Consider the following 27,887-nt stretch of genomic DNA (forward strand, 5'->3'; position numbering starts at 1 on the left):
TATCCTTGTTGCCTCCCTATCTTGTTATCTTCTTTTTACTTCAATCGTTATTTATCAGTGGTACTGTTATCTTCAATAGATATCAAGATAAGAGCTCGCTGATTTTAAACGAGAATTTACGTTAAGGGTCCCCACCTACATACGTATCTATCTATCTCTAATAAGCTAGCAGGACCAAATCAACAGAATTAAACTGGACGTATCAGATTATTTAGTACCCATTTTGTACTAATTTGTACCACTAATAATAATTTTGTACCTCGTGTCATTTCCAAAAAAATTGTGGCTCTGATACCATTAAATTAAGCTAGCAGGACGAAACTAAAACAAAACGAAAAGATAAAAATAAAATCAGAAATTTAAATGGCTGAATTTGTACTAATTTGTACCACCTAAATAAACTCGATATATTTAGCCCTTATGCTTAAAACAACCCCCAATTGAATTTAGTCCTATTAAGCTCAAGAGTAAAGTACAGTTTGGTCTTGCTAACTTAATTTGATGGTAGCGATTTTTTGGTAGATTTTTTTGGAAATGGCACGAGGTACAAAATTATTATTACAAATTAGTACAAAATGGGTACTAAATAATCTGATAGGTCTAGTTTGATTCTGCTGATTTGGTCTTGCTACCTTAATAGAGGTTATCTATCTACATAAACTGGTATTGGATTATGACGTCAGAGACGAGATTCGCTCTGACGTCTTTATGTTGGCGTAAATCATTTCTTGTCGACGGAGCCCCGTCACTTCAATCAAACGAACTTTCGAAACCTGGCATAAACCTCGTCGCGGATTCGACGGAATATTGCGTAAAATCGCGAATAATGACAGCAGCTGTCGAAGCTCTCTAAAATCCGAAATAACTTCCAAACTGCGGTCTCTCTATGCTCTTGATGTCGTAACGTCAAGATGGCTTAGGTATAGAATGCTGATGTATATGTCAACTGCCTTAACTTACGACGACAGAAATATACGACTAATATATATTATTCTCACGTAAAGCTTATGCAAATAACTTGTGCTTAGGGAAATCTCACTTAGGTTTCATAAAGTGTGCTAATAAAATGCAGCGAGGCGACGAAAATGCGAAAGTCACCGTCAAAATGCTTGTGGAAAGTGTGGAAACCAGCGTTATAAACGCAGTTCCAAATTGATGTTGATATAACAAAGGAATTATGGTTATTTTCTCGTAAAGCCAGCTTTATACTGGGAACCAAAATTGGACCAACGGTTTCTCAGACATAAATTCAGAAAACTCAGCACGTGCGAATTTCCTCTTTGCTGACGTCGTAATCCAAGATGTTAGATATATGATGTTACCGTGCAATGGACGGCTTAGAGGAAGAAAAAGTAGATGAAAGGTACGATAAATAAGGAAAATTAATTAAGTCCACAATCTGGGATTTATTGAGTTATTCCAAATCAAGTGGTCGAACTTTATCCATCGCACTCCTTTTAATTGATTTAAAATCGATTTTTCTCAAGAGGGCAAATCCGCTTGAACCTTCGAAAAATGAATACATTTTCTAGATTTTTTTTTTTTTTACGATATTAATACAATATTATTAAATTCTTAAATAAAAATTTTCAGCTAAGATTTTTTTTTTAGTTATGCGAATATTTGCAGAGTTCCTTCAATTATAGATGCACAATGTGTATGAAGACATCCGTTTATCATATCCGAAAACAAAAATGCAGATTTTATTAAAGATATTAATAGTTATCTGTTATCCAAGCGGTTTTTTTTTTAAATTAAAAAAATAAAAAAATGGTAGCATGTTGAAAAAAGTATTGTCTTTTTTTAAAAAAGACATCCATTTTTCTTGTTTTTAACAACAAAAAAAAAAGGAATCGAATTTAAAAAGGCTTCGTTAATAGATGCGGAATCTTATTAGAAACTCGTATGCAAAATTTGAAGTTAATTCGTCGAACATAATTCGGATTTTCATGCACGGCGTGCATGAAAATATAAATCTGCAAAAATTCGCATAATGTCAAAAAAAAAAATTTTTTTTTAAGTTGAAAATTTTTATTAAAGTACTTAACAATATTGTATTAATATTGTAAAAAATTATAAAGTTTTCATCAAGTCGTTGCGCTGCAAAAAATCTAGAAAATGTACTCATTTTTTTTCGAGAAACGGATAAGCTTCTTTAACGGTAATACGACAAGCATCTATTATCTTTATGCTAGAATAACAGCAGAAAATGAAAGACTTTTCGCCAATTAAGCTTTGCGAGATTATGTAACAAAATATTATTCTTGGTTTAAGTTTAAATATAGACTTCATTTTAACAGTATCTTACAGTTCGAGGCTTAAATTGTTTTCAAAGACTTAATGATGAAAATTGAAGGATCGTTCGAGACAAAAGATAATTAAGGACGATAGGGAAAGATCGTCTTTGAAGTTTATGATCTTGTCAAAGTCTCATCAAAGCAGCATATCGTGTCTTTAGCTTATTTTAGAATCACTTTGTATGTAAATTAGTTAATAAAACTTAAGCCCTCAACTTTATCAGACAGTTCCATTATTACATCTGCTATGATTATATTTTTATGGAGCAAAATGCACACGCACGCTTCTTTTTCAGCTTTTCGTTGGTTTCCTGGCGAAAAGAACTTTTAGTAAAATCTCGAATGAGAACAAATTTGCCTAGTTTTAATTAGCAAACACGCTTAAGTGCCCGAGACATTCAAAGCGAATCGATTTATTTTGGTCTAATTAAATACGGAGCAATAATGTATAAATGCATCTACTTGCAATAAAATTATGAACAAATCGCGAATAAATATTTACATATAATACTATATTTTACGCAGCGATATGCTTTTTGTAATCGCAGGTATCGGATTGGATTTTTGCAAAAATGAATTTTTAAAATTAAACTTTATTTTCCTTCCTCTCTCTTTTTCTCTCTTTCTCCCCCCCCCCTCTCTTCTCTTTTACGATATAATTATATTCAATTAATAAATTAGTTTTAGAAAAAATCGACACATCGCTCGATTTGTGAGATGCTCTTTTTATTATATATTTATAATAAAAAAATGATAATGCTAATCTATAGATGATTGAATTAATGAGATTTTTACTCGAGATTTACGAAACAATAATTTCGTAAATAGATATGGATTCTGGTAGTTATTAGTTTTTTACATACAGATATAAAGGTGTTAAGGTTCGGAATATGTTAGGATAATAAAATTATGAAATAATACATTAAAAAATTCAAATTAAGATAAGAATTTCTTATATCAATATACATTTGATTAAAATGTATACATATTTTATTATATTTATATTTATTTCCGATGTAATGAATTTCTATAGAGATTACGTTTCATTAGCAATTTTAATTGTTTCATTAGAGCTGCCAATGAAGATACGAGAATGTTATAATTATATATCTATATCAGAATTGGTTATAATTAGTTATATCATAGTTATATTACGCTATTGTAATTACTAATTAGTTTTATTCCAATTATATTCGCACGAACACGGGCATGCGTTCGTCTAAATTTAATTATGATTTTATTTTGCTTATTAGACCTTATTATTTTCAAAGAAACTTGTGCCTTTGTATTGTATTTTAATTAAACTTTAAATACATTCATTTTTCATTGTCTGATTAAACAAAAGTGATAAATAATATTTTCATTTCTATTTAAATATTTGTCAATTAAAATTCATATATTTATTCGTAGCAAAATGTGCCGCGCAAAACAGTATAAAAATTATATCGAGAGTCTTTAGTTGGATTTAGCATTGTCATATCAATTTGCGAATTAGTTTAGAAGATCGGTATGATTTTATATAGTCTTAATTAACGGATATACGCTTAAATATTCTCTCTCAAATATCTTATACAAATTTAATTAATTAAATTAAGCATAGGAAATATACGTAAAGAGCTCGCTACGTTAAGATCACTAGGATATATATATATATATAGGCACTTATATTAAATTTAGAAATATTTGTGTTAAAAATTATGAGGAAATATATACATTTAGCCGATTATAAATAGATTATAGGAGGAAATTTTTTTAATTAATAATCAGAAAAACACAAATATATTTATCTGATGCAAAAATGTATCTAACTTTTTTTATGAACTTTTAAATATTAATTTCTATATAATTATTATAAAAAGAAAAATCTGTATATAATTATTATAAAACAATAATAATAATTATTATTATCATAAAACAATTATTGGCTCAGATTGTATTTATTATTGCAGTGGACAAGATCCCGCTATTTTCTAAAACAGAATAATTATTCTAAAACGCCAAAAGTACCCAAAGATTTTTATAATATAAATCTAAATTGTATCTTTTACGTAATTTTTTTCTTAATTATGTTTTTCACAGAATCGCGACCATTTAAACTTTAAATTGCGATTTCTTTCTCCTAAATGATAATTTATTTTATCTATAAATTATAAGAACAATTTAAATTTCTTACAGTCTTGCGTTAAACGTTACGCTACGATTTTTGTTCGACAGATAATTTCGGCGCGACAGCGCAATTATGAAGGCTAAAAAGTACTTCGTCTTCAATAAGAAGGTACTCTGAAGGCGTCAGTCGGGGCAGCCCGAAACATTTCGCTCGCGCATTCATTTCTCTACGTGCTACGCGATCGAGAGGACTCGTGCGAATTCCTGAGGATTTTCGATTTTTCAACCGGAAGAAAGGCGTAACGTTTGAAATCCGGTCACCCGGAGTGAGCGAGCAACCCCGTGTCCGCACGGGGAGAGAGAATCGAAGAGGGTTACGCGAGCCTGGGACAAACGCTGGGACGATCGATCGATTACACGAGGGAGGAGGAGAACCAGGAGCGCGGAATAACTCGGGAGTATTTTTCTCGCGGCTGCTGCAAGCTCTCGACCGTTCAATCGTTTAATCCGCAGGTACACGAGACTGGAAATAATGGTTCCATTGTGCGTATTTAGCATTGACTTAGCATTTGTGTATATATTGTATATCTGAAAGAGAATCGAGAATGCCGCTTAATTGCGCATCTCTTGGGAAGATACTAAATATGCCATAGTTTTAAAAACAAGCCTTCTCTCTCGAATATAATTATAGAATAATCTTACGAATAAGAGATACATTTCTTTCTTTTTACATTTTGTAGATATTCTCTAGATTTGCGTTTTATTGCCAATTTCAGAGAAAGTATAAGTTAAACACGGAAGTAGCATCGCGCAAACAAAATTTTCTTGCTGACACTTTAAATTGTCTGAACATTTAATTCTAATTAAATATTCTCTATCTTCCCCCTTTCTCTCTCGAGTTAAAAGGATCAATTACTACGGAACTCGCAAACGTTTATTCCTTCACGCTTATTCTCTTCCGTATGATATAAATATGATCGCGCGCGATATAAAAGGCTAACATTTTTTTCTTTTATATATATTAATACATATAATATTTTATTCATTGCATGTCATTCTCATTTTATCTTTTATTACGAGTTAAAATGTCAGCGATATAAAGTGAATTTAAATACAATAGCCAAATATATATTATAAAAATATATTAATACAATTTACTATTGTATATATTGGGTGATTGCATAAGTTCGTGCCCGATTTAAATATAAACTTCAATAGATTATATTTTAGAGATAACACTTTTATTAATCAATTATATAGTCTCCATTCTTTTCTACAATGGTTTTCCAACCATCTATAAGCTTGTCGGTTCCATTTTTGAAGAAAGAACTTGGTTTTTCTTGAAAAAAGTTTGTAACGTGGTTTTCGACAGCTTCCTCGGAATTGAGATTCTTGCCGTTTAAACTATTCTGCAAAGATCGGAACAGATAAAAATCTGAAGGCGCAATATCTGGAGAATATGGCGGGTGCTGCAGAATTTCCCATTGCGACTCCTGCAGTTTTCGCAGCGTCTGTTGAGCGACGTGTGGCCTAGCATTGTCGTGGTGGAAGATGCGGCACCCACGTATCAAGCTTGGAAATGTATCCAAGCTTTTTTAAATGACGAAAAGTGGTTGAATTATCGATATTCAGCCTCTCAGCAATATCCTCAGTTGTAATGCTTGGGTTTCTTTCCACTAAGGCATGCACAATGTCATCATCAATGCCAGAAGGCCGTCCAGAGCGGGGTTGATCCTCCATGTTGAAATCACCATTTCGAAATCTGCCAAACCACTTTTCGACTGTTCGGAGAGCAGGAGCGCGGTCCAAATAAACGCTTTGAATATTTTTTTGTGCAATCCCAACACTCACGCCTTTCCGAAATTCATATAGCATTACATGCCGCAAATGCACCTTTTCGTTCTCCATTTTTAATGATTTCTCTTATGCACAAATGGACTTATCTGAACAATATCTGACGCTAAATTGACATAAGACAACGTCATCTATTCGGTATAAGCAACAATTACCACACGAAAACAATAGAACTCCGCCATGGAGTAACTTAATGCCATCTATGAAAATCGGGCACAAACTTATGCAATCATCCAATAGTTTTAAATGGTCTTTCTTTGAACATTAACGGAAACTACGGTCTACATTGCAGTTCTTTCGACAAGCCCGGGAAAAATATAATAATCTAACGATCTCTGAGGGTGGGGAAGAAAGTAAGTGGAGGAGAGAGGGAGACAAGCTCGCTCAGAGTCGACGATCAATCGTCGATCAATCATAAGAGGAGGAAAGCGGTAGTCGGGGGAGACGATACACGCGGGGATAAGGAACGTTTAACAGTTGGATCCGAACGCGCGGTGTTTCAATGAGACAGGGAGATGAGGACGAGGAAGTCGTTGCTGCCGATAGTTCTGCTATGCGTCACGGTGGTGGGCCTGGCGATCTGCCAGGAGAAGAGGTGGCCCAAAACGACCACGAAACACCGGAATAAAAGCGCCAAGGGCAAGTACGATCCCGATTACGCGGACAGGATAAGGGAGGATTCTGAAGAGCTTTATTACGATCGAAGTTCGGCCATGGGCTACGACAGTCCCGAGAGCCTAGACAAGCTCAAGCTGGCCGCCTATAGAAACAACAGAGCGATCGACAACTCTAGGTAGGTGTTAAAAATGTACACACACACATATACATAACATATCAAATAATACGTTTTATATTATACGCAAAGTGTCCGTTAATTTTTGACACACCCAAAGTATGAAGGTAGATTCGCTTAAACTGAGAGGGAAAGTCCTGTACCATTTTGCCATTTTCCCAATAATTATTGAGAGATTAAAGAGAAAAAAGATCGATCAATTCGCGCGAATATAAGCGCGCAGTGAGAAGAGACAATCCAAAAGTAGACGCGCGACGAAGTCTTGAGAGGAGCGCTCTACAAATGACAATAGTTACGTACGAGCGGTACATAATGATGGATTTCCGCGTTCTAGCGACCACATATCAATGCTGCTTATATCAGGCAATATTCTTTCTCACCGCACGGTAACACTTGCGCGAATTGATCCATCTTTTTTAATCAATTTCTCAATCATTATTACGAAAATCGCAAAATGTTACAGGACTTTTCTTTTCAGTTTGACCCAATCTACCTTCACACTTCGGGTATGTCAAAAATTATTGGACACCCTGTATATATATATTTTTTTTTATTTATATACAGGGTGTTTTAGATTATCTGTCCAGCCCTCTTATTTTGAAAAAGGATGGTGCTAGGAAATTGGGACAAACATGTATAACATACTATAAAAGTTTCTATCTAAAGTTTCTGATGATGGTATTCTTATTTTTAGAAAATCCCCGGAAATACCGGAAACCGGAGCAAGTTAATTAATTTTAAATGGCAACATGGGTATCGTTGGGTAGAGCTCTTAGAAAGAAACAACTTTTGCTTGAAAAAAAGTTTAGTATAACTTATCGTTATCGAGAAATGTTGCTCCATGTTGCTATTTAAAATTTTCACGTTGCTCTTGGTTTCCGGCTTTTATGGCAAACATGTTTGTCCCAACTTCCTAGCATCATGCTTTTCAAAATGAAAGGAGTGGACATATAAGTCTGAAACACCCTGTGTATATTTTATGTTATATACAGGGTGTAACAGAGCGCTTTTTTTTTTTTTTTTTTTTTTTTTTTTTTTTTTTTTTTTTTTTTTTTTTTAGGGAACAACGCATTTTCGTGAAAAATGTTTCATACAAAAGTTGTAGAGCTCTAAGTGGCGCATTATACAATAATATTAGTAATATATATATATATATATATATATATAGTTATATAATAATATTAGTATAATAATATTAGACCTTGAATAGCACCGTCAAGATCATATAAAAATCATTTTGAATTTTTTATAAATAGAACTCCCTATTTTTTATTACATATTCTTGTAGCTTACGTCGAGAGCTTTCCAAAACACTATAATAAAGTATTTTTTCATTAAGTACTTTTTGAGTTATTTTATATCTTAATCTGACAGATTTTGATATAAAAAATAAAATATTTCGTAAAATATTCAGTTTTCGATAATCTTACCGTAATACTTTTATGTACAGAATAATGAGACAAATCAATTAGTGCAAAAAGAAAAACAACAAATAATTGTTTAAAAAAATACATTGTAAATAATTTTCTTAAAAAACAATTATTTTTTTATATTAATTTATTTGTCTCATTGTCCCACAAATGAATATATAACAGGGTGTAACAGAGCGCCTGTATCAGCAGTTTTTTGAGGAAACAACGCATTTTCGTATATATATATTTTATGATTAATTCATTGAATCGATTTTTTTTTTTTTTTTTTTTTTTATCGATTGAATGAATTAATCGTAAAACTTATAAGCGATCTAATCGATTTTGTTAGAGCAAAACTGTACTTTTGCGTTTGCTCGATTTATCAGCGAATTCTTTCGTAATCGGAGATATCATATATGATATTCGAATCTGCGAATTTTCGAAACGCGACAGATGCCGTGTACGCAAAAATTGTCCCTCGAAACAGACACAAAGCATCTAATCAATTTCATAATAACTGTCGTGCTTGTCATACTTCGATATTTATTTGAATATGATAATAAGCGCTGAGTGATTTTATTTTAGCCAATAAATTCCTTTAGATCAATTATTACGCGTATACAGTATCGTCGAAATTGCGACGCGACGAGAGTAACCTGCGCTCCTGTCACCATTAAAATTCTCTTTGATCTTATTAAAGTAATTAATAGCTTTTAAACGCGTCGCTAATTTTTCTTGCTTGAACGAGTGATTCATACACAAAAGACAAGCTCATTTAAATGCAAGTATTCCTTTTAGAAATTTATGCGGAATAATTTTTATAGCAAAAAAAGAAAAAAACACTTAAAAATTTAACAAAAAATGGAATACATATGTATATTTTATTTTATTAAGTGTGCGTAAAAATTATTATTTTTACATCGAGTTATAATTATTTCAAGTTATATATATATATATATATATATATATATATATATATATATATATATATATATATTTTTTTTTTCCAATGAAAATTTCCATGTCAACATCACAATTTCGCGGAACATTGATCAAGAGGAGCTGACTCAGAGTTTAATATAACAGTACAGAGATAGAAACTCGATTGTTCAAAGTTTGTTCAAACAATCGAAAACTCGAAGTTCGTGAAAAAGGAAAAACGGGAATAGAATCGACAAATTCGTTATCTACTGTAAAATTAATGAAAACTCGATTGTTCCAGATCTACGGATGTCGGGTTCAAGAACAATCAGCAGTCTAGTCAGTCGTCGAATCTGCCCAAGTCGCACACGAAATCGAGCGAGGAGGTGGGACGCGAGAAGGGACGACGATACAAGAACGTGACTATCGCGGACGGCATTTGTCAGAGCATAGATATCAGGAATAGCGTTGGCTTCTTCTCGATATTGAGGGACTGCCGCGTGATCGAGGGCTTCCTTCAGATCGTGTTGATCGAGAACAATACCGAGGCCGATTTCGAGAACGTCACTTTCCCGGAACTGCGAGAGATCACCGGCTACTTTCTTCTGTATCGCGTGGACGGTCTGAAGAGCCTCAGCAAACTTTTCCCAAATCTCGAGGTCATCCGGGGTGACATACTCCTTACGGATTACGCCTTCATGATTTATGAGATGAAGAACTTGCAAGAGGTGAGATTTCCGCGTGAGCTCTTCTTTTGGTTCTTTATTTTCTTTTTCTTCCTTAACTTTGCCACTTCCTATCTTCTTTAATAATGAAATTAGCTTCAAGCAGAATGTTTATCAAATTATAATCTTTAACGCGTGCCCCTACGCTATTTCTCTATTTTCTATTCACCATTTTAAAACGAGCATGAATCTAACATGGATCCTATTACTAAAATTATTGATATGGCATGCATTTTAAATAGCTATAATGACTTTTTCTCTGATTTTCTCCGCAAATTTAAATGTTCTTTGATATCTTAGTTCTAAATTCGCAATAACTTCAATTTATTTTATTTCTGAGAATTTTTTTTTCGTTAATATAATTCATTAATAAATTAATTGATATTAAAATAATAATACCAATCATATACTCATCGATATCTTCAATATCTCGTAGACGTTAATTTCAATGTAAAGGGTTATTAAATTGAAGGGTTTAGAGTAGAAAATTTATTGTCTTATTCTACACAAATTTAATCGTAGAAGAGTTATAAGAGTTTTCGACGTTCGATTGTGCGAGAGAGTTCATTGTATTTAATACCGACACTTCATGACAAACGGGTATCGTACTGCAGTTTTTCACATCGCTCGAACGTTAGGATTTTTATTCGTACGCGCGCACGTGATGCTCATTCGTCACGTAGAATCCATATTGCGATCATTCATTCCCACGCCGAATCAAGTTCAGACAGTTCGAAGGTGTATGGTCCAATCTGTTGTTATAGGACCCGGGTTATTAAATGGGTTTGGGTCAAGTGACGTTAATCAGTCAATCAAATTAATCGGCTGTTCGACCTTTGACTCATAATTCCACGAAATTTTTTCACAGATCGGTCTCACCAGTCTGACGAAGATCTCTCGGGGCGGTGTACGCATTGAGAAGAATCCCTCTCTCTGCTTCACGAATACTGTGAATTGGAGCTTCATCGTGCCGGCCGGCGAGAATTTCATTAAAGACAACGTAAATGAACAGAATTGCCCGCACATGAAAGGTGATAGATAGTTAATTTTTTTTCTTTTTTTAGATCTTGTCAGAGAGAATTGAAGAGTGCAATTACGATATATACAAGGTGCGGCGCGGGAACTTCCTTATTTTAAGAAATCATAAAACAAAAAGTATTAGAGATATCATTTTAATTCTTTTTTTTTTTACATAGAGGTACATTTAAAGTTTTTTTTTTAATTACTTCTTGAAAATGACATCTTGAAGGTGGCCTCCGTTCTGGTCAATACATTGGGAGAGTCGAAATCGGATGTTTTGGTCCACTTTGTCCAGCATGTCTGCGTCGATGTTGGCAATAACGGCACGAATATGGTTCTTCAGCTCATCCAGGTTTTTTGGACGATTGGTATACACCAAGGATTTAAGATATCCCCATAAAAAATAATCACAGCGTGCTAAATCCGACGAGCGTGCTGGCCACTCAAGATCACCCCTCAAAGAGATAAGACGTTCGGTGAAGTTCAATCGTCCAAAAACCCTGGATGAGCTGAAGAACAATATTCGTGCCGCTATTGCCAACATCGAAGCAGACATGCTGGACAAAGTGGACCGAAACTTCCGATTTCGACTCTCCCAATGTATTGACCAGAACGGAGGCCACCTTCAAGATGTCATTTTCAAGAAGTAATTAAAAAAAAAACTTTAAATGTACCTCTATGTAAAAAAAAAAAAGAATTAAAATGATATCTTTTTTGTTGTATGATTTTTTAAAATAAGAAAGTTCCCGCGCCGCACCCTGTACATATAAATGACACTTTAATATTATTTTATTATAGGATGCTCTCAGTGTCCTAGCGGTTATTGCTGGACCGCCCAACACTGCCAATTGCTAGAGAGGACAACATGTCACGAACAATGCCTCGGAAAATGTTACGGTTCGAGCGACAGTGAATGCTACGTGTGCAAACATTTCCGGCATGACGGAAGATGCATCGAAAGCTGTCCGCCTAACTTGTAAGTAATTTTTGTAAGAATGCAATTGCCCGATGTGACGGAGTAAAATTTTAACTCTTTAATTCTCTTTATATTTGTATCTTATATACAAAATAATACAAAAATATAAATATAATAAATCTACAGATTATTTGACTTCTGTTGAAATTGTATAAATTATCCCGAAGATTATCCCAAACTGTTTATTGATCACCGATTTAGTAAGCTGACGACAATTTTTAGCGAAAATTTGCTCGCTGCTTTCTTTCTCTCTGCAACTGTTCGAATGTCTTCGATAATGAAAAATTAAAATTTTATTAAAATAGATCTCATGTGAAAAAAATAAATTCTAAGATACCTAAACGTTAAGAAATTGGGCAGAAAGAAATGTGCAACACTGAATTAAATTCTTGTCAAAAGAAGCTTTTAATTCCCCAAATGTCTTGCATAAAATATTTCGAAATTTATGCGATTTATAAAGCTCACATGTTACACGTCATATCTTATATTTTCGCACTCACAGCTTTTGCATATAGTGTCAGTGAAGAAGGTTTTAAAGTTTCATATGATACACCATGGTGTTATGTATTATCTCTCGCAGTAGGAAAATCTCGTGTCCTACTGTAACACGAATTTGTTCTGTTGACAGATACGCGTATCTGTCGAGACGCTGCATCAGCAAGGACGAATGTCAGAAAATGAACCAGTTCAGAAGATTTTCTAAAACAGACGAAACATGGCGGCCTTTCAACAATTCTTGCGTCACTCAATGTCCTGACGGTTACGAGGATGATGTCGACGAGAAGAATGTACGATATAGTTAGATTTAATTATTATACATATGTTCCGCGAATTTTTTTCTTGATTTTTCTTTTCTCGATTTTACATTACAGGCAACAATCTGTCGGATTTGTACAGGCCAGTGCCGTAAGATCGGAAACGGCGCAATCATACGTCACATTTCGGACGCTCAAAGTTTTCGCGGTATAACGGTGGTTAAGGGCGCCCTAGAGTTTCAAATCAGGAACGGGAATCCGAATATAATGAACGAATTGGCGGACGCGTTTGGTTTAATCGAGGAGATAACCGAATATGTGAAGATAACGCATTCCTTCCCGATCACGTCGTTGGACTTCTTCAAGAAGCTCAAGGTGATCAAGGGTGAAATTCTGGACATTAACAACGCGAGTTTCGTAGTCCTGGACAATCCGAATCTCTCTTCGCTCTTTCCATCGTCTCAAAATATAACAATAGAAAGAGGCAGATTATTCTTCCATTATAATCCCAAGCTCTGTCTCTCCAAGATAGAGCAATTCGGTAAAACAGTAAACATCACCAATTTCACAGATCTTGAAGTACAACCGGAATCGAATGGTGACAAGGTGGCCTGTAACATCGTTAATATAAATATTATGATAATGGAGCGGGCCGCGGATTACGTAAATCTAACTTGGGACAGCTACAAGCCATCAGAAGGCCAGCAGTTGCTCAATTATTTACTAAATTACATAGAAACCGAGAATGAGAATGTGATGTACGAGGCGAATGCTTGTGGCAATAACACATGGCAGACCGTAGATGTTGGTACATCTAGGAATTCGACCGTTTCGAAGAATATTACAAATTTGAAACCATACACCAAGTACGCCGCGTACGTGAAAACATTCATGGCGAGGAACAAGAATTCCTTTATAAGTCCGGTGGGTCAGTCAGAGATTATCTTCTTCCGGACGAAGAGCGCGATACCCTCAGTGCCAACGAATGTGAGCACGACCGTAATAAGTGATAGCGAGATTCTGCTTAAGTGGGCCCCGCCAATATATCCAAACGGTCCCATAGGTTACTATATAATCTCCGGTACGTTTCAACCAGACGACGAGAAGGAACTGATCGATTCTCGGGATTATTGCATCGACACCTTGGTCAGCGAAACCGAGAAGGAGGAGATACACGAGGTGACGATTAAGACTCCGCTCATCTCGAATCCTAATTCCTGCTGCTCTAAAGACGCGAGCGCGAAACTCGCGACTTCTAAGCAGTTCGAGATATTCTGCCACAAGAATATGACCATCAGTTACTTGTCATCCGGCTGGAAGGACTATTGCGTTTTCAATACATACAACTCACCGAATAGTAAATTTTACGATCTGACAAATAACTTGTCCTCTGCGCAGGAGAAGCAAAAAGCAGCAATGAACGTTTCTTCAACCATTATAGGTAGTAATGTCGCGATCAATCATATAAATGATGAAGTGTTCGTATACAATGTCACTGCTGGAAATAATTCGTATCACTTGAAGAATTTACGTCACTATTCTTTATACACCATCACAATCGCTGCGTGTGGCGTGAAGATGGATAACGATACGCCGATGTGTTCGTCTATTCAGTATGCGAATGCGCGGACTAAGATGCGATCGAACGCGGATGACATTCACAATGTGAAGGTTCACGTGTCGAACGACACAATAGTCGAGGTCATCTGGGAATCGGTCAAGAACCCAAACGCATTCACAGTCTCTTATACTATTGAGTATACGAATTTAGACGTGAAGGACGCGAAGAAAAGCACCGAGTGCATTCGTAGAAAAGCACCGTACACCGGTCATAAGGAGAGATATAATAATCATTATATCAAGAACCTTAGTCCGGGTAGATACAGTCTAAGAATACGCTCCACCTCGCTGGCAGGTGATGGCACCTTCACCAAGGTGATTTACTTCTCCATCGGTCTATCGGACCACAGTCAGATAATACTGGCGACATTGCTGACTATAGTTGTACTACTCGTCAGCGTGATCGTGGTAACGCTCCTTATCAAGAGTCATCAAAAAAAGCGGATGCAGGAGCGATTGATAGCCAGTGTGAATCCTTCAAATTACATTACGGAGACCAAGTACGTCATCGACAGCTGGGAAGTGCCCAGGGAAAATGTTGAGATCCTGGAAGAACTTGGTTTGGGTAACTTTGGCATGGTATATCGGGGTTATTTGGATGGCACTGTGCAAGTGGCCATCAAGACGATATCTGAGAACGCCAGCCAGCGGGAGAAAAACGAGTTTCTGAACGAGGCCTCGGTCATGAAGAACTTCTCGACGTGGCACATCATCAAACTGCTAGGCGTAGTCTCCATGGGCAATCCGCCATTCGTCATAATGGAGCTTATGGAGAATGGCGATTTGAAAACGTATCTACGTAGGATACGTGACACCCAAATGGTACCTGATGCGTCCAGGATAATGAGAATGGCAGCGGAGATTGCCGATGGTATGGCCTATCTCGAATCGAAGAAATTTGTTCATCGCGATCTGGCCGCGCGCAACTGCATGGTGTCGAAGGATCTCGTTTGCAAGATTGGCGATTTCGGCATGGCAAGGGACATTTATGAAACCGATTACTACAAGATCGGCAAGAAGGGCTTGCTGCCGATACGCTGGATGGCGCCGGAGAATCTTTCCGACGGTGTGTTTACGTCTGACTCGGACGTGTGGTCTTTCGGCGTCGTTCTGTACGAGATACTTACCCTCGCCGAGATACCATATCAGGGCTTCTCGAACGAGGAGGTGCTGCATCATGTTTTGCGCAAGGGCATGTTAAACATGCCACGTAATTGTCCAGAGACCGTACAGAAGATCATGGAGAAATGTTTCAAATGGCGACCAAGCGAACGCCCTACCTTCATGGAGATCGTTGCCGAGCTGGAACCGTTTTTGAATCAGGATTTCTGTGAGAGGTCCTTTTACCATTCGGACGAGGGAATCGAGATACGCAGTCTCGGCATCAAAAAGGTCTATCATAATGCCGCGCCGATTCGATTTCACTGGGGTCACGAAACTGCCAGATGGGTGAAGGACTTCGAGGACAATGTGACGCTGCTCGATCAGATGAAGGCGGGCACCAGTCGCGGACGGATCTTCAAGAATGGTTTCCAGCATTTTGGTAATGTAACTAACTTCGAGGACGTTCCGCTTGATCGATGAGATTAGTCAGTTATATATAAATTATAAGCGAAAAAAATTTTAGCGCGAGAGAAAGATAACGCTGCTTGAAGCCCTCGTTGATCACAAGATTTGCGGAAAAACCTGTAGATATTAATGTACAAACAAATACTCAGGGCAATACGCGAGTGGTCCTGACAAGATTGTTGGACGAGAAAAGATGTTACCAAGCCACTCGTTCGTTAGCGCGGCAACAAGAGCTTCGTGTTCTTCTCTCGTTGCGGACCAAACGTAATTAGATCTTGACGGTGGATAGCAAAGCAAGGAGACCTCGGGAAAGATGGTGTTGTGTTCGTAATATAAATTAAGCCATCAAATAATTAGATGGAGATATGTAGGCGCATAATGTTTCTACCTTGATTAGCTTACCGGAAACTGCAACTTTGCAGATCCGTGTTTTCTTTCTCTTAAACACGACGGAAGCTCTAAGTCCTTTTGCCATGTATCGACTGTTCATTCCTTTCAGTGTTACTTTTTTCTATGTCCTTTGCATACAAGTCCTGAAGCAATTATTCCCGAACGTCGTGCTTTAAATAATAATCGAATTCACGCAAAAGATTCTTTTGTCAGGATTTCTCTATATCTTTAAGAGAATTATTTCACATTCTTCATACTAGATAATGTGATCAAGAATAATCAAGCATTAGGATTTTTATTCCATTTTCGATTGATCGATCGATTGATTGATTGATTGATTGAATATATCAATAACGTGACGAAAAATGTTAACCAGAGTTTAGATATGTTTTCTGTTAATTATTGATTTTGTTACGAGCTTATCATCATCATAACATGAGCTTCGCTCAAGTTTCTAATTGTTTCGAGAAATGTTGTTTCAGGATTAATTGAAGGCACACACAACGCAAAAGAATAATTTACGATTTACGTAAACCAGAGTTCCTTGTCGCACGCGTGTCCGTAACATGAGACGTTATTAAGGCATATAATCTCAAGGTTGTAAATAATTACTCTACTTACACACAGGTATCGTATGGTAAGTTAATAAAACTTGATGCAATATATAGTCCCCGTAATTAATTTATCGAGAGAGTTTTTTTAAAAAAAGACAAACTTTACCCTCGCAAGTGTAAATAAAGTTACAAGTTTCTTCCTCGCAAAAGTGCGGGTACCTCGTAGGTCGTAGATAATTATTGCAATAAGAGCGTGTCTACAATCTCTACGATATATTCACAGTCTCTATAAAAGTTTTAGTGTAGACAGGCAGAGAGGAAGGGGAAGTGGGTGATGAGCGGGCATAAATCAGGGATGTTGGTCAGGTCACATGTTTAAGTTATCTGCACGGCATAAAATTATATAGACTTGTAGAGTGTTTTTAACCTCAGATCTCCTGCAGATACAGAATTGGGGGAGTAACGTAAACAATCAATAGATAGTAAAGACAAATTAGATGATAGAAAGAAACGCAATACGTTGAGATAACTATAGAACGGAGCCTGTTAATATATTCTATTCTATACTTTAATTTCCGTTTCTTTGCAGAATTTTTTCGTCCTTTGTTCTATTTGTGAATGTGAACATGAGTTTATACCAAACATTTATGTTTTATTAGGCATATTTACTTGAATCTCTTGTCATGTCATCACATCTTGGAACGGTTCAATAATCACTACAAGCACGGATTAACCAAGTTTATGGAACGATTATATACATGTGTGAAATCTGACTCGAGAGATTCGAAAACAAATTTCTCGCCAAATCACAAACTAATACACTTTACTGAATACAATAATGAACATACAAACATCTTTGTTGGTATAAAAATAAATTTAACTTTCTTCTCATACTGCGTTTTGACTTCAAAAGAAAAAACACACACGCACACAAAGTATCTTACACTCGCGGAATAGAATTATCCGCAATCAAAAGACTAATCTTCACATTCAATAACTCTAAAAACCTAAAAATTCAGGATTATCATAGAAATATATCTGTGTATATATATTTTACGTAGATTTATATCGCAGACTGATCCCCCTGTTTATCCCTTTTCATTTATGCAGTTTTTTACATGATTTCTTGCATTTTATTTCAAAATAATATCAAATCTTCTATGCATAGCAATTGAAAAAGAAAGCATTTCTAATAGTGTTAAGAGAAAATTATTTCTGATAGTGTTAAGAGAAATTTATCGAAATTAATTTCTATAATTATATTACGAATATATCTTTTTATATCTTGATTGCAGAAAACTTTTCACGCATTTTCTTTCTCGCCTTAATACTAATATTTTGAATATCTCACTGTTGGAACATTTATGTTTTCTTGTTAAAAAATATGCCGGTTAAAATTTTTCTGTTAAATATTTAACAAATTCATGTGTTAATTTAACATATTGCTGTTGTGTTAATTGGACTCGAATGTTAAATTATTAAAACAACTGGATAAAAAGGGGTAAAAAGTGCACATATTTTTAATTTTATACAATATATATGTTCCTTATTATTAGCGACAGGATTTACCTTAAAATTTACCGAAAAGAAAACGTTGATTTTATTCTATAATAAGAGTGAGAGTGACTACAGACCATCAATAATATTTTTCCAAGTTAATTTTATCATTAAAAATATGTTATTGATTTTATACAAAATTTATTTCAAATTACTATGAAGTTTGCATTTATCTTGTATTGAAATATTACAGGGTGCCTATCCAAATATTGTAAAAAAATTCTTTGATCTTCCAGGTATTTTTGTTCAAAATTTCAGATGAAGAGAATATTTTAAAAATCTTTTTGTGCAATTTCCTAAAATAAGTTTCTTTATTATATACGTTTTCTAATGCTAAATTCTAATGACTTAAAATTACAATAAAGAATATGTACTACATATTCAATATTATAAACACAGAGAGGGATAGATTTATATTTATAATATATTTTAAATACAATAATTCATACACTTGATTGCTTACCTACAATATAGGAACAAAATTATCAAAAAAAGGATTTTTTTTTTTTAATTCTGTGAATGCCAATAAAATTCCATGAGAATTCCCTGATTTCTTCAGAAGAAATACCTGAGAATTCCAGGTTTTCCGTGTTTTTTCAGGGAATAGACACCCTGTATTAACATAATATTAGTATCACCATTTAACATATTCATATTATATTAAATTAACACAAAAATTTGTGTGTGGATCGTTTGGGACATGTTTATATGCCAATTTTGGCCAAATTTTCCAACAGTGCTTTGAAAAATTTGTTTTTTAGAATTATGATAGGATCTATCTTCAATAGAGATTTCAGAGAGAGAAAAAGAAAGAGAGAGGGAAGGAGACAGCATGTGTATAAATAATAGAAAAAAAATGCTTATGGCGAAAGAAAGTATAACACTGAATTTTTTTATAATATATCGTACACGTTATCAGATAATTGTACAGTATAAAAGTTATCATCTCGTTGCCTCGGCAAGAGAATAAGCTAATCTTCCGGTATTTAATAATAATGAAAAAGTATTGTATGTTAATAAGAAAGAAAGAAAGCGTGTGTGTGTGTGTGTGTATGTGTATGTATGTATGGTACGTTAAAGAGGGAGAGAACGCGCAGTCTAGAAAGTTTCAAATGTCGCGCATCGATCGTTCAAATTCAAGGAAACGTGTCTCGAAACTAGAAAGAAATAATATTCGAAAAATGAAGAAGTTTGACGAAAGAGAATAACATACGCGTACACGCACAGATCACAACTTGACGTATTTTAATATGATAAAAATTCAAAGATTCGCGCGCGATTATTTCTCTATTTCGGGATGGAAAAAAATTAAACGATCGATGCGAGTGCCGTCCTTTGCTAATGCGGCCGTTCCCTTGTAAAAATTAATTTTGCATCGCGAGAAAATACTTGAAGAAAAACACTCGAGATTGTGGAACGCGCGAGAGAAGATCTTCCGGGAGATTCGACAATTCCCCGCGAATAAGTTCTCTCAAACTGTTTCCCATCTCTTGGTCAGGGTAATAAATGCGCGTCATGTAGCGAGACTAAGTGCGCAGTAGTAATTAGTAATAACGACCGGCTTAATTGCTGCGCGTACCGCAGTGAAATGCAATTTGAACCGCTTTCCCGAGTAGGTAATAATCTGTAAATTCCACATCACGGTTACTGAATCTACAACAACCCCCCTACGTTATATCAATTAAATTTCTTTTTCCTATACATTTCGTGGCAGCCATCTCGATTCGTTCTAGAGAAAGATGTTTAATATAAATAGAGCTCCTTTAATAGTAAGAGTCAAGCGCCACCGTATATGCAAAGAGATTAATATGTCGACGATATTGATTTCAATGAATTTAAATTGGATTAAAGGAAATGATCGATTTTCAAGAATCGCAGAGATATCTTTATTTTGAAGAATTGCAAAAATTCGTTAAATATGCGTAACACTTTTATATCAACATGAAATTAATATCTATTTATGAATTTTTTTTTATTTATCTTTTTCTTTTTAAACATTACATTTCAATTGTTTGCCGTCTGCCTATTACATATGGCGCCGATTGAATCATCATTTCTTATATGAAAGCACACGCATTTGTAATACGCATTATACGTAAAACTTTATTTTTTATTTTTATTTTTTTTCCAATTCTTTTGCCGATGGATGATATGAGCCGAAAATTGGACGGTATTAAAAATATATAAGTGTTTTTATGATAATCAGATACGAAGCTCTTACCAGCTGTTCACAGTATTCTCAAAGTTCGCGTTCGCGACAGTAGTATAACGGGGGTGAGATAATGTAAATAGGAACAAAGATCGTTTCTAATATAATTCGGAGCAACGTGTAGCTTTGCGTGAGTGTATGTATGTAAAAATAAAATTTATTTATATAAAGATATAGAGTGTGTAGTAAAAAGTATTATATATATATATATATATATATGTGTACATAAAATTAACGATTAATATCGCGTGTTTAAACGCGCTTTGATATCTCGGACAAAATTAATTAAATAATTGAGATATTAGAGAGCGAAATCACGTATATTCGGGGGCGAATGCGTTTTCGCATAGAAACATTTGTGGTGATTCGAATTATGTACAGAAGCGTCGTTACTATTTAGGCGCTCACCTTTGTATACGTCATCGAGTATGCGCAAAAAAAAAAAAAAAAAATCACGACGTTGATATATATATATACAATATATATATATATATATATATATATTTTTTTTTTTTTTCGATTGTTGCAATTGTTGGCGAAGCACGCATTGGGAGAGAAATCTGCGACCGCGCGGGCGGTTTACTATAGCAATACGATTAGAGAATGCATTCTCGCTACCCTATAATAATTTTACCATAACGAGATAAGCTTAAGTAAGATTTAAAGACAAGTTTTTATTGTAACGTAATTGAAAAACAAATCTCGAGGCTCATTAACCAGTCGATTAACCGGTCGGCCGATGGACCTTTTTTTTTTTTTTTTTAAATTGACGGTACGACGCGTTTAGATAATATTAACAATAATCATCATTCTGTAGCATTTAATCTATACGTATATATGTCGCGAACTGTCCTATCACCAATTTTAACATTAATATACCCGTACATCGTTATAAGCCGTAGCGTCGCTATATAATTAACACACACACACACACGTATGTATATATATATATATATATATATATATATATATATATATATATATATATATATATAATATATATACACATATATATGTATAAATATTTAAATATTTATTTTTTTCCTATTATATAAATAGAGTTTATATTTTATATTATATTGTAAGAACTCTCGCTCTTAGACTACACGAAGTATACAGTCTTTCCTTCAAGATGGCAAAACGCGTCGTACCTGCATCGTATACAGTATGGACCGCTTTCTCCGCCAAGCTCTCACTATGAAGGCGCACCATAATTATATCAGGGTCTTAGAAATAAGATATCATCGTGTTCCTGTCTTTTTTTCGCGAAGAAAAAGAACGAGCATTTTCCCGTAATATTTCGGGCAGCAAAATAATATTACGAGAGTGCATAAGTAATATTTTTTTTTTCTTTCTTCCTTTTTTTTAACCGATTTCTTTCTATCGGTTCAACGAGCAACGAGATTAATTTTGTTCGATTTACTTTCCGTTATAATCCAATCTCATTTTTCCAGAATCCTCCTCTTTCTCCTTTGTCTAACGGGCAGCAAGATACGAATCGAAATTTCATTTTCGAACGATAGTACAAGATGTTCCAGGTCAGATCAATAAAACTTCAGGAACTTGTAGGAAGTTACAGCTAATAAATTCTGTGCGAGTAATTAGTTATGTGATCAAAATTTAATAAGAACATTTTTATGTTTACATTCGCAATGTTTGCATTACGAATGTACCGTTTACACAAAGATCATCACAAAAGTGTTTTTTTTTTTTTCCCCAAGTTTCTCTACCTTTCTCGTTGTTTCGAGCTTATTTTCTTTTGAAGAGAGATTGATGTAATTTAGTAAATTTATTTAATTTACCCATCAGATTTTTATTTCGTTACTTTTTTCAAATGAATGAAAGGTTTTGAAGTTATTTTTAAAAATCATCAAAAAACGTGATTTTTTTGAAGTTGATTAGGTATAACTTTTCAACGAAGCGTTTCCGAACCTGTATTTATAGGAATATTCTTGTTCCAAATTCAATTTTCTATCAAAGCCTGAAGTTTCATTCACCTGACCTGGAACATCCCGTGTTACCTCGAATCTGTCGCGTGCATGTGTCAAATTATCACGGAATGATCAATCTACAATTGTCTCGCACGCTAGTAAGATGAATCGCGCCAAATTTCCATATTTCCGGAGTCTTTTGAATATAAATGAAATTACTTGTAAGTCGCTCTCTTAATAAATGTCGCACACGCGATCGTACTTTCGATTTCGTCGAAAGTTTTGCGATTGTTAAATGTACCGTAGAGAACTTGTTCATCGAGTATTATGTTATACTCGCTACTTTGACGGGGTCTCGAATTATAAAAAGTATCGGACGGAGGAAGCTTTGGTTGAAGTTGGAATTCCTTTCAAATAAATTCTTTCTTGACAAAAAAACAAAAAAAAACGCATTTTCCTAGCGGTTACATCGCTGTTACGTGATCGAATATTAGCACAGATATTTATTGGAATTTTACATCATAAAGTCACTGAGAATTTTCAATTTATTAATCCTCGATCGGAAATTAATCGCGTTAAAAAATCATGAAAGCCTGCGAATGAAAAGAATAAAAAGGAAAAGCTCCAACGCCGGGATATCGATACGATAGATTAATGTCATTGATCGTATGAATCATTTTACGCCGTGCGAGGCTGACGAGAGGCTGAGACGATTTCAAGGATTCGCGTCGTCATATTTCGTTTCCTACAACCACTACATTTGTTCCTTCAAAGATCGTGCGCGCACCTAGTCAGTTTCGTAGAACGTGATTATTTAATCACATTGAATATGCGGTTTCAACCGTAACATTTTAACGATCGTAATCAGCTGTATGGGTCAAATAATTGCGACCGCAATGATCCGGCATCCATGATTCACGATGAAAGCCTACTGTGAAACCGGCGAATCGAATAAAACCAGAAAACGATATCTCTATAATAAATCGGAGATAAAAAAAAAATTAATAATGATGCTTTCGCGCTTACAACAAATTTCAAAGATATTAATAAAAAAAAAATCGTACATTAAATACTGTAGATAATGTGCATATAAATATTGTAGATAATTCAGAGAGAGAGAGAATTTTATAATTTAACGCACCTTCTCGCAACTTCGCTGATTATGCTAACTGCAAGGATACACATCTGCGACAGACGCTCGAATATAATTTATCGTTTTTATCCTCATAATGTGTGAATAATCAATTCTCGAGGCTTTTAGTCAGACGCACATTCCCCTACCCCCCCCCCACCCACCCATCCCTCACTTCACATCTCGTTTCAACGACGACGGATTCCTTAATCGTCGAAGTCAGAGCCGGCAGCTGTATCGTTACTTCCTTATCTTCTCTTACATGGGAACGTAATACAGGTATAAATATAAATACTCGGATTTATTCAGTTGTAATTATTAATTTACGAAGTCGCTCAATGTATATTATAATAATTACGTGAAAGATTGAGTCGCATTTACCTTAAAACTAGTAGAGAATGCTCGCGTTTTATATTTTACCTTAATATCTCGCGTAGTTAATGTCCGACATTAAAAAAATAGAGTGACCTATATATTTTTCACTACATCATAAAAGGAAGGAGTGCGAGTATCCTGAGCTCCTTATCACACCACGTTAATGTATACTGCATATATATATATATAACGTTGGGCGAATATAGAGATAATAAATTTTTTAGACGCGAGTAAATATACAATAAATAACACCTGCCCTTTTTCTTTTCGCAATAAATATACATTGTAGTATGCCTTTAGGAGAATCGATTTTTGCGTAATTTACGCCGTAATTTACGAATGTCAAGCACGTAAGATTATATCGTAATTACGAGAAATCGAAACGAAGAGGGGAGAGAAGCGAAAAGCTATGGGGACTCCTTTCGCTTTTATTTTAGGTCGTTTATTATCTTTCCTCTTTCCGATAATAGAGTGCCGTGGCTGTGGAATTGGCTCTTGTTTTTGACCGAAGTCTCGGTCAATTTGGTAGCATTTCAGGGAAATTCTATACAGTTAGTGGATTAGTCGCCATTGATTATTACTCATATCTCGATTACGAATGGTCCAATCACGATTAATACTATTAATAATACACACACACACACACACACACGCATATATATATATATATATATATATTGTATTAATGTATACTGTACTATATGAAATATACATAAGCGCTTCGTGTAAGCATTTAATCTGTATAATTGCTGCGCGATGTTATCTTAACTTTACCATAAATATAACGACCAGGGAATTTTGCCTCGGGTCGTAAAATGTAAAATTTAAGGGATGTATTTATTAAAAGAATTTTTCACACACTGTGTAACTCCTATCTAAATTATTGATCGCGCTACGTCGCTTGTGTGTGTACAGCGGCCTCCTCGATTTATTGATTAATTAACCGCGTATTTAATTAAATACGTAATTAAGAGATTAAGTTTAAACTCGGCGTGCGCTGATATCGATCGAAGCGAATCACGGGAACGAGTGACGCCGTTCTTTTGTATTACTCTTAATATTATTTACTATGGAGAAGCGAAAGAACGCCATGACACCATAAATGCAACGCAAACCACATGAATTGCGTATATTTATAAAAGAAATGTTTTAATTTATTTCTACAATATTGTCGTGTTTTATATCACATTTTCGTTCGTCATATTTTCCGTCCAACGACATATATACAACAAGAAACAAGTTATCCTTATAGGTGTTCTTAAGATTTTCGGTAAATATATTGTATATGAAGTGGTTTTTTTTTTTTTTTTTTTTTTTTTTTTTTTTTTTTTTAAGAAACTCGCATATTTCTCGACGAAAAAAAATTGTTCTCGAAACGGATTTCTTTATTTCTCCTTTTTATATAATACTGTATATTTACCAAATTCTCTCCGTATATTTTGACATATTTTCCATTTCGAAAGTACTTGTACGATGTATGCATTTTATAACAGTGAGTGCGTTCTGGAGACGCAACCGTTGAGTAGCAATCGAACGTGAGTGGTTCTTACTTCTAGAATCAACAAATCACGTGCGTCGAGTGTTGACAAGACGATGCTCAACAGTTGTGTTTCCTGAACGCGCCCAACGATGATACGAACAATTGAATAAAATATACATGTTCCTGTTATAAGAATGAAATAAGATACTGACTGAAATAAATTACATATTAAACTGCCAATCCACAATTTTATCATTTATTTAAGTATATTTATATATATATATATATATGTCGTTGGTTCCGTCATATCGAGTATGTGATTGATCTTTGTCATGGCTGCGTGTAAAATTCTCAAGTAGCGTAATTTCGGCGATTATCATGGATACAAACCGCTATAATTCCGACGAGCTTCCTATATCGAATAGGATATTATGTACCATCGAATTATCCTTAAATCGGCGAAAAATGGATATATAATGTTAATTATGATAATAATTAAATATTAATAATAATTCAATAGAGATTCTATTGCAACAAAAGAAGAGAGAGGGTACTACTAACATTTTTCTATAAGCTAATCGATATTTATTCTAAAGTACTATCGTCATTTTATCTTTTATGCCAAATTGGCCGGCAATTTTGAAACACGCTTTTCGAAAATCGTGAACAAGAGAAGCCATCGGAGTTATATCGGCCGCTATGGATCGCGGAAAAATTGCGCGACGATCCTGGGAAATTGGAAAATCAATTCCGGTTAATCGCGTTTCTAGTTGCAGTAGCGACTATAACGACCACACGTGCACCATGTATCTATTTACACGTGCATGAGAACTTCAATGGACTGATACTGAAGACTTTAGCTTTAAATTAGTCGCCGCCGCTCCCCCCCCCCCCCCCCGCCATCGTTTCTGACAGTTTCGTTCCTTTTCCTTTTCGCGAATCGTTGAAATTACCCGTTCGTGAAACGCGCGAGAATATTGACATCCCGATCGAATGTCGTACAATAAATATCATACAGAGTGATTGAACACATCAAAACGATAATAAATTTTTATTGCGGGGATGAAACGTATATGATAGTAACGATGGTGCTTAAACTATCTTAAGGAAAAAGAATAAGAAAAAGATTCGAGTACGGTTCGTCAAGCCTATTAAATCGCTAACATAATATATATATTGATGTTTCTTAGAACACTCTGTAGAAAACTCATTAGAAGCTCATAATATATACTTTCTCGCGATTCTCCGAGATTAACTCTCTTCTGGTTACTTTTCTTGCTAAGGAATTTACGTAAATTAAGCCTTAGACAAATAATTCACATATATTCGTACACATGTTACTTTTTACATATAATATGTGAGATAGTGTTAAACAATTTCATGCGAGAGTTCAATTTCAGATAAGATTAAATTTGCAACAAAATTCAAGGACGAAAGAAATATTATTATAGATCGCGTATTTGAATAAGATTATTCTTTGCTAATCGAATAATATATATATATATATATATAATAGAATCGTGAGTTAAGTTCTAGTTGTAAGAAATTAATTTTACGCTAATTGCTAAATATTTACTTTTCGCGATGAAAGAAAGAGCATGGAAATTGTTAAAATGTATATTAGAAAAAAAAAATTATATATGATATCATGTGTTTTGTTTTTTATAATATATAATACTTTTTACATTATAATTGTTTGGTATCTAATTTGTGGCTTTACTATGAAAGTATTTGCTTTTATTTGAAAATTTCCTTACAATTATTTATACGATGTTACCGATCACGCGGTTAAAAGATTTATATTTTAATTCTCGCACGAAAATTATTCAAATTGTGCTAATTTACAACGAATAAAAAAAAAATTTTTTTTTCTTCGCATACTTTTTGAAACTTAAATGAAAATGCGATGCGATTCGTTTACAATTCCAAAATTGAGAAATGATTCATTTAATGGTTGCGAATTGATTTACGATTCTCTGAAGTTCGATTTCCCAATTAACTTGAAGTTTACGATAATTTCTCTCAATTAACGTGAAGTTCGCGATGATTTCTCGTTTACATAAAGTATCGACGAAGAGAATTATAATTCACGTAAATAATAAAGACGTACATTAAAAGGAAAAGTTGCGTACAACGCTTCGAGCTTTCGTCCTTGTAATTTATTGCACGAATTATTTATTAAGATTTATACGCGTTTGTGTACATTAAGTA

The 27,887-nt window shown here is 34.6% G+C and overlaps 1 protein-coding gene across 6 annotated transcripts in view; it reads left to right on the top strand.

The window, feature by feature from the left end:
- Positions 1-27,887, top strand: part of LOC138935648 (insulin receptor) — a 90,677-nt gene that overhangs the window by 57,128 nt on the left and 5,662 nt on the right. For 3 of the 6 annotated variants that reach the window (XM_070300384.1, XM_070300382.1, XM_070300383.1), the window contains 7 exons: positions 4,512-4,916; positions 6,550-7,050; positions 9,685-10,111; positions 10,977-11,139; positions 11,927-12,104; positions 12,733-12,892; positions 12,977-16,535. In XM_070300384.1, coding sequence (XP_070156485.1) covers positions 6,773-7,050; positions 9,685-10,111; positions 10,977-11,139; positions 11,927-12,104; positions 12,733-12,892; positions 12,977-16,063 — 4,293 coding nt within the window. In that variant the 5' untranslated portion in view covers positions 4,512-4,916; positions 6,550-6,772 and the 3' untranslated portion in view covers positions 16,064-16,535. Of the gene's footprint in view, positions 1-4,511; positions 4,947-6,549; positions 7,051-9,684; positions 10,112-10,976; positions 11,140-11,926; positions 12,105-12,732; positions 12,893-12,976; positions 16,536-27,887 lie in introns of those variants that run through there. The other 3 variants (XM_070300387.1, XM_070300385.1, XM_070300386.1) reach the window with 3 other exon arrangements.

The sequence above is a fragment of the Polyergus mexicanus genome, unplaced genomic scaffold (genome assembly GCF_030449975.1).
Source record: "Polyergus mexicanus isolate NDT 795.1 unplaced genomic scaffold, iyPolMexi1.0 SCAF_8, whole genome shotgun sequence".
NCBI classification, from domain to species: Eukaryota; Metazoa; Arthropoda; class Insecta; order Hymenoptera; family Formicidae; genus Polyergus; species Polyergus mexicanus.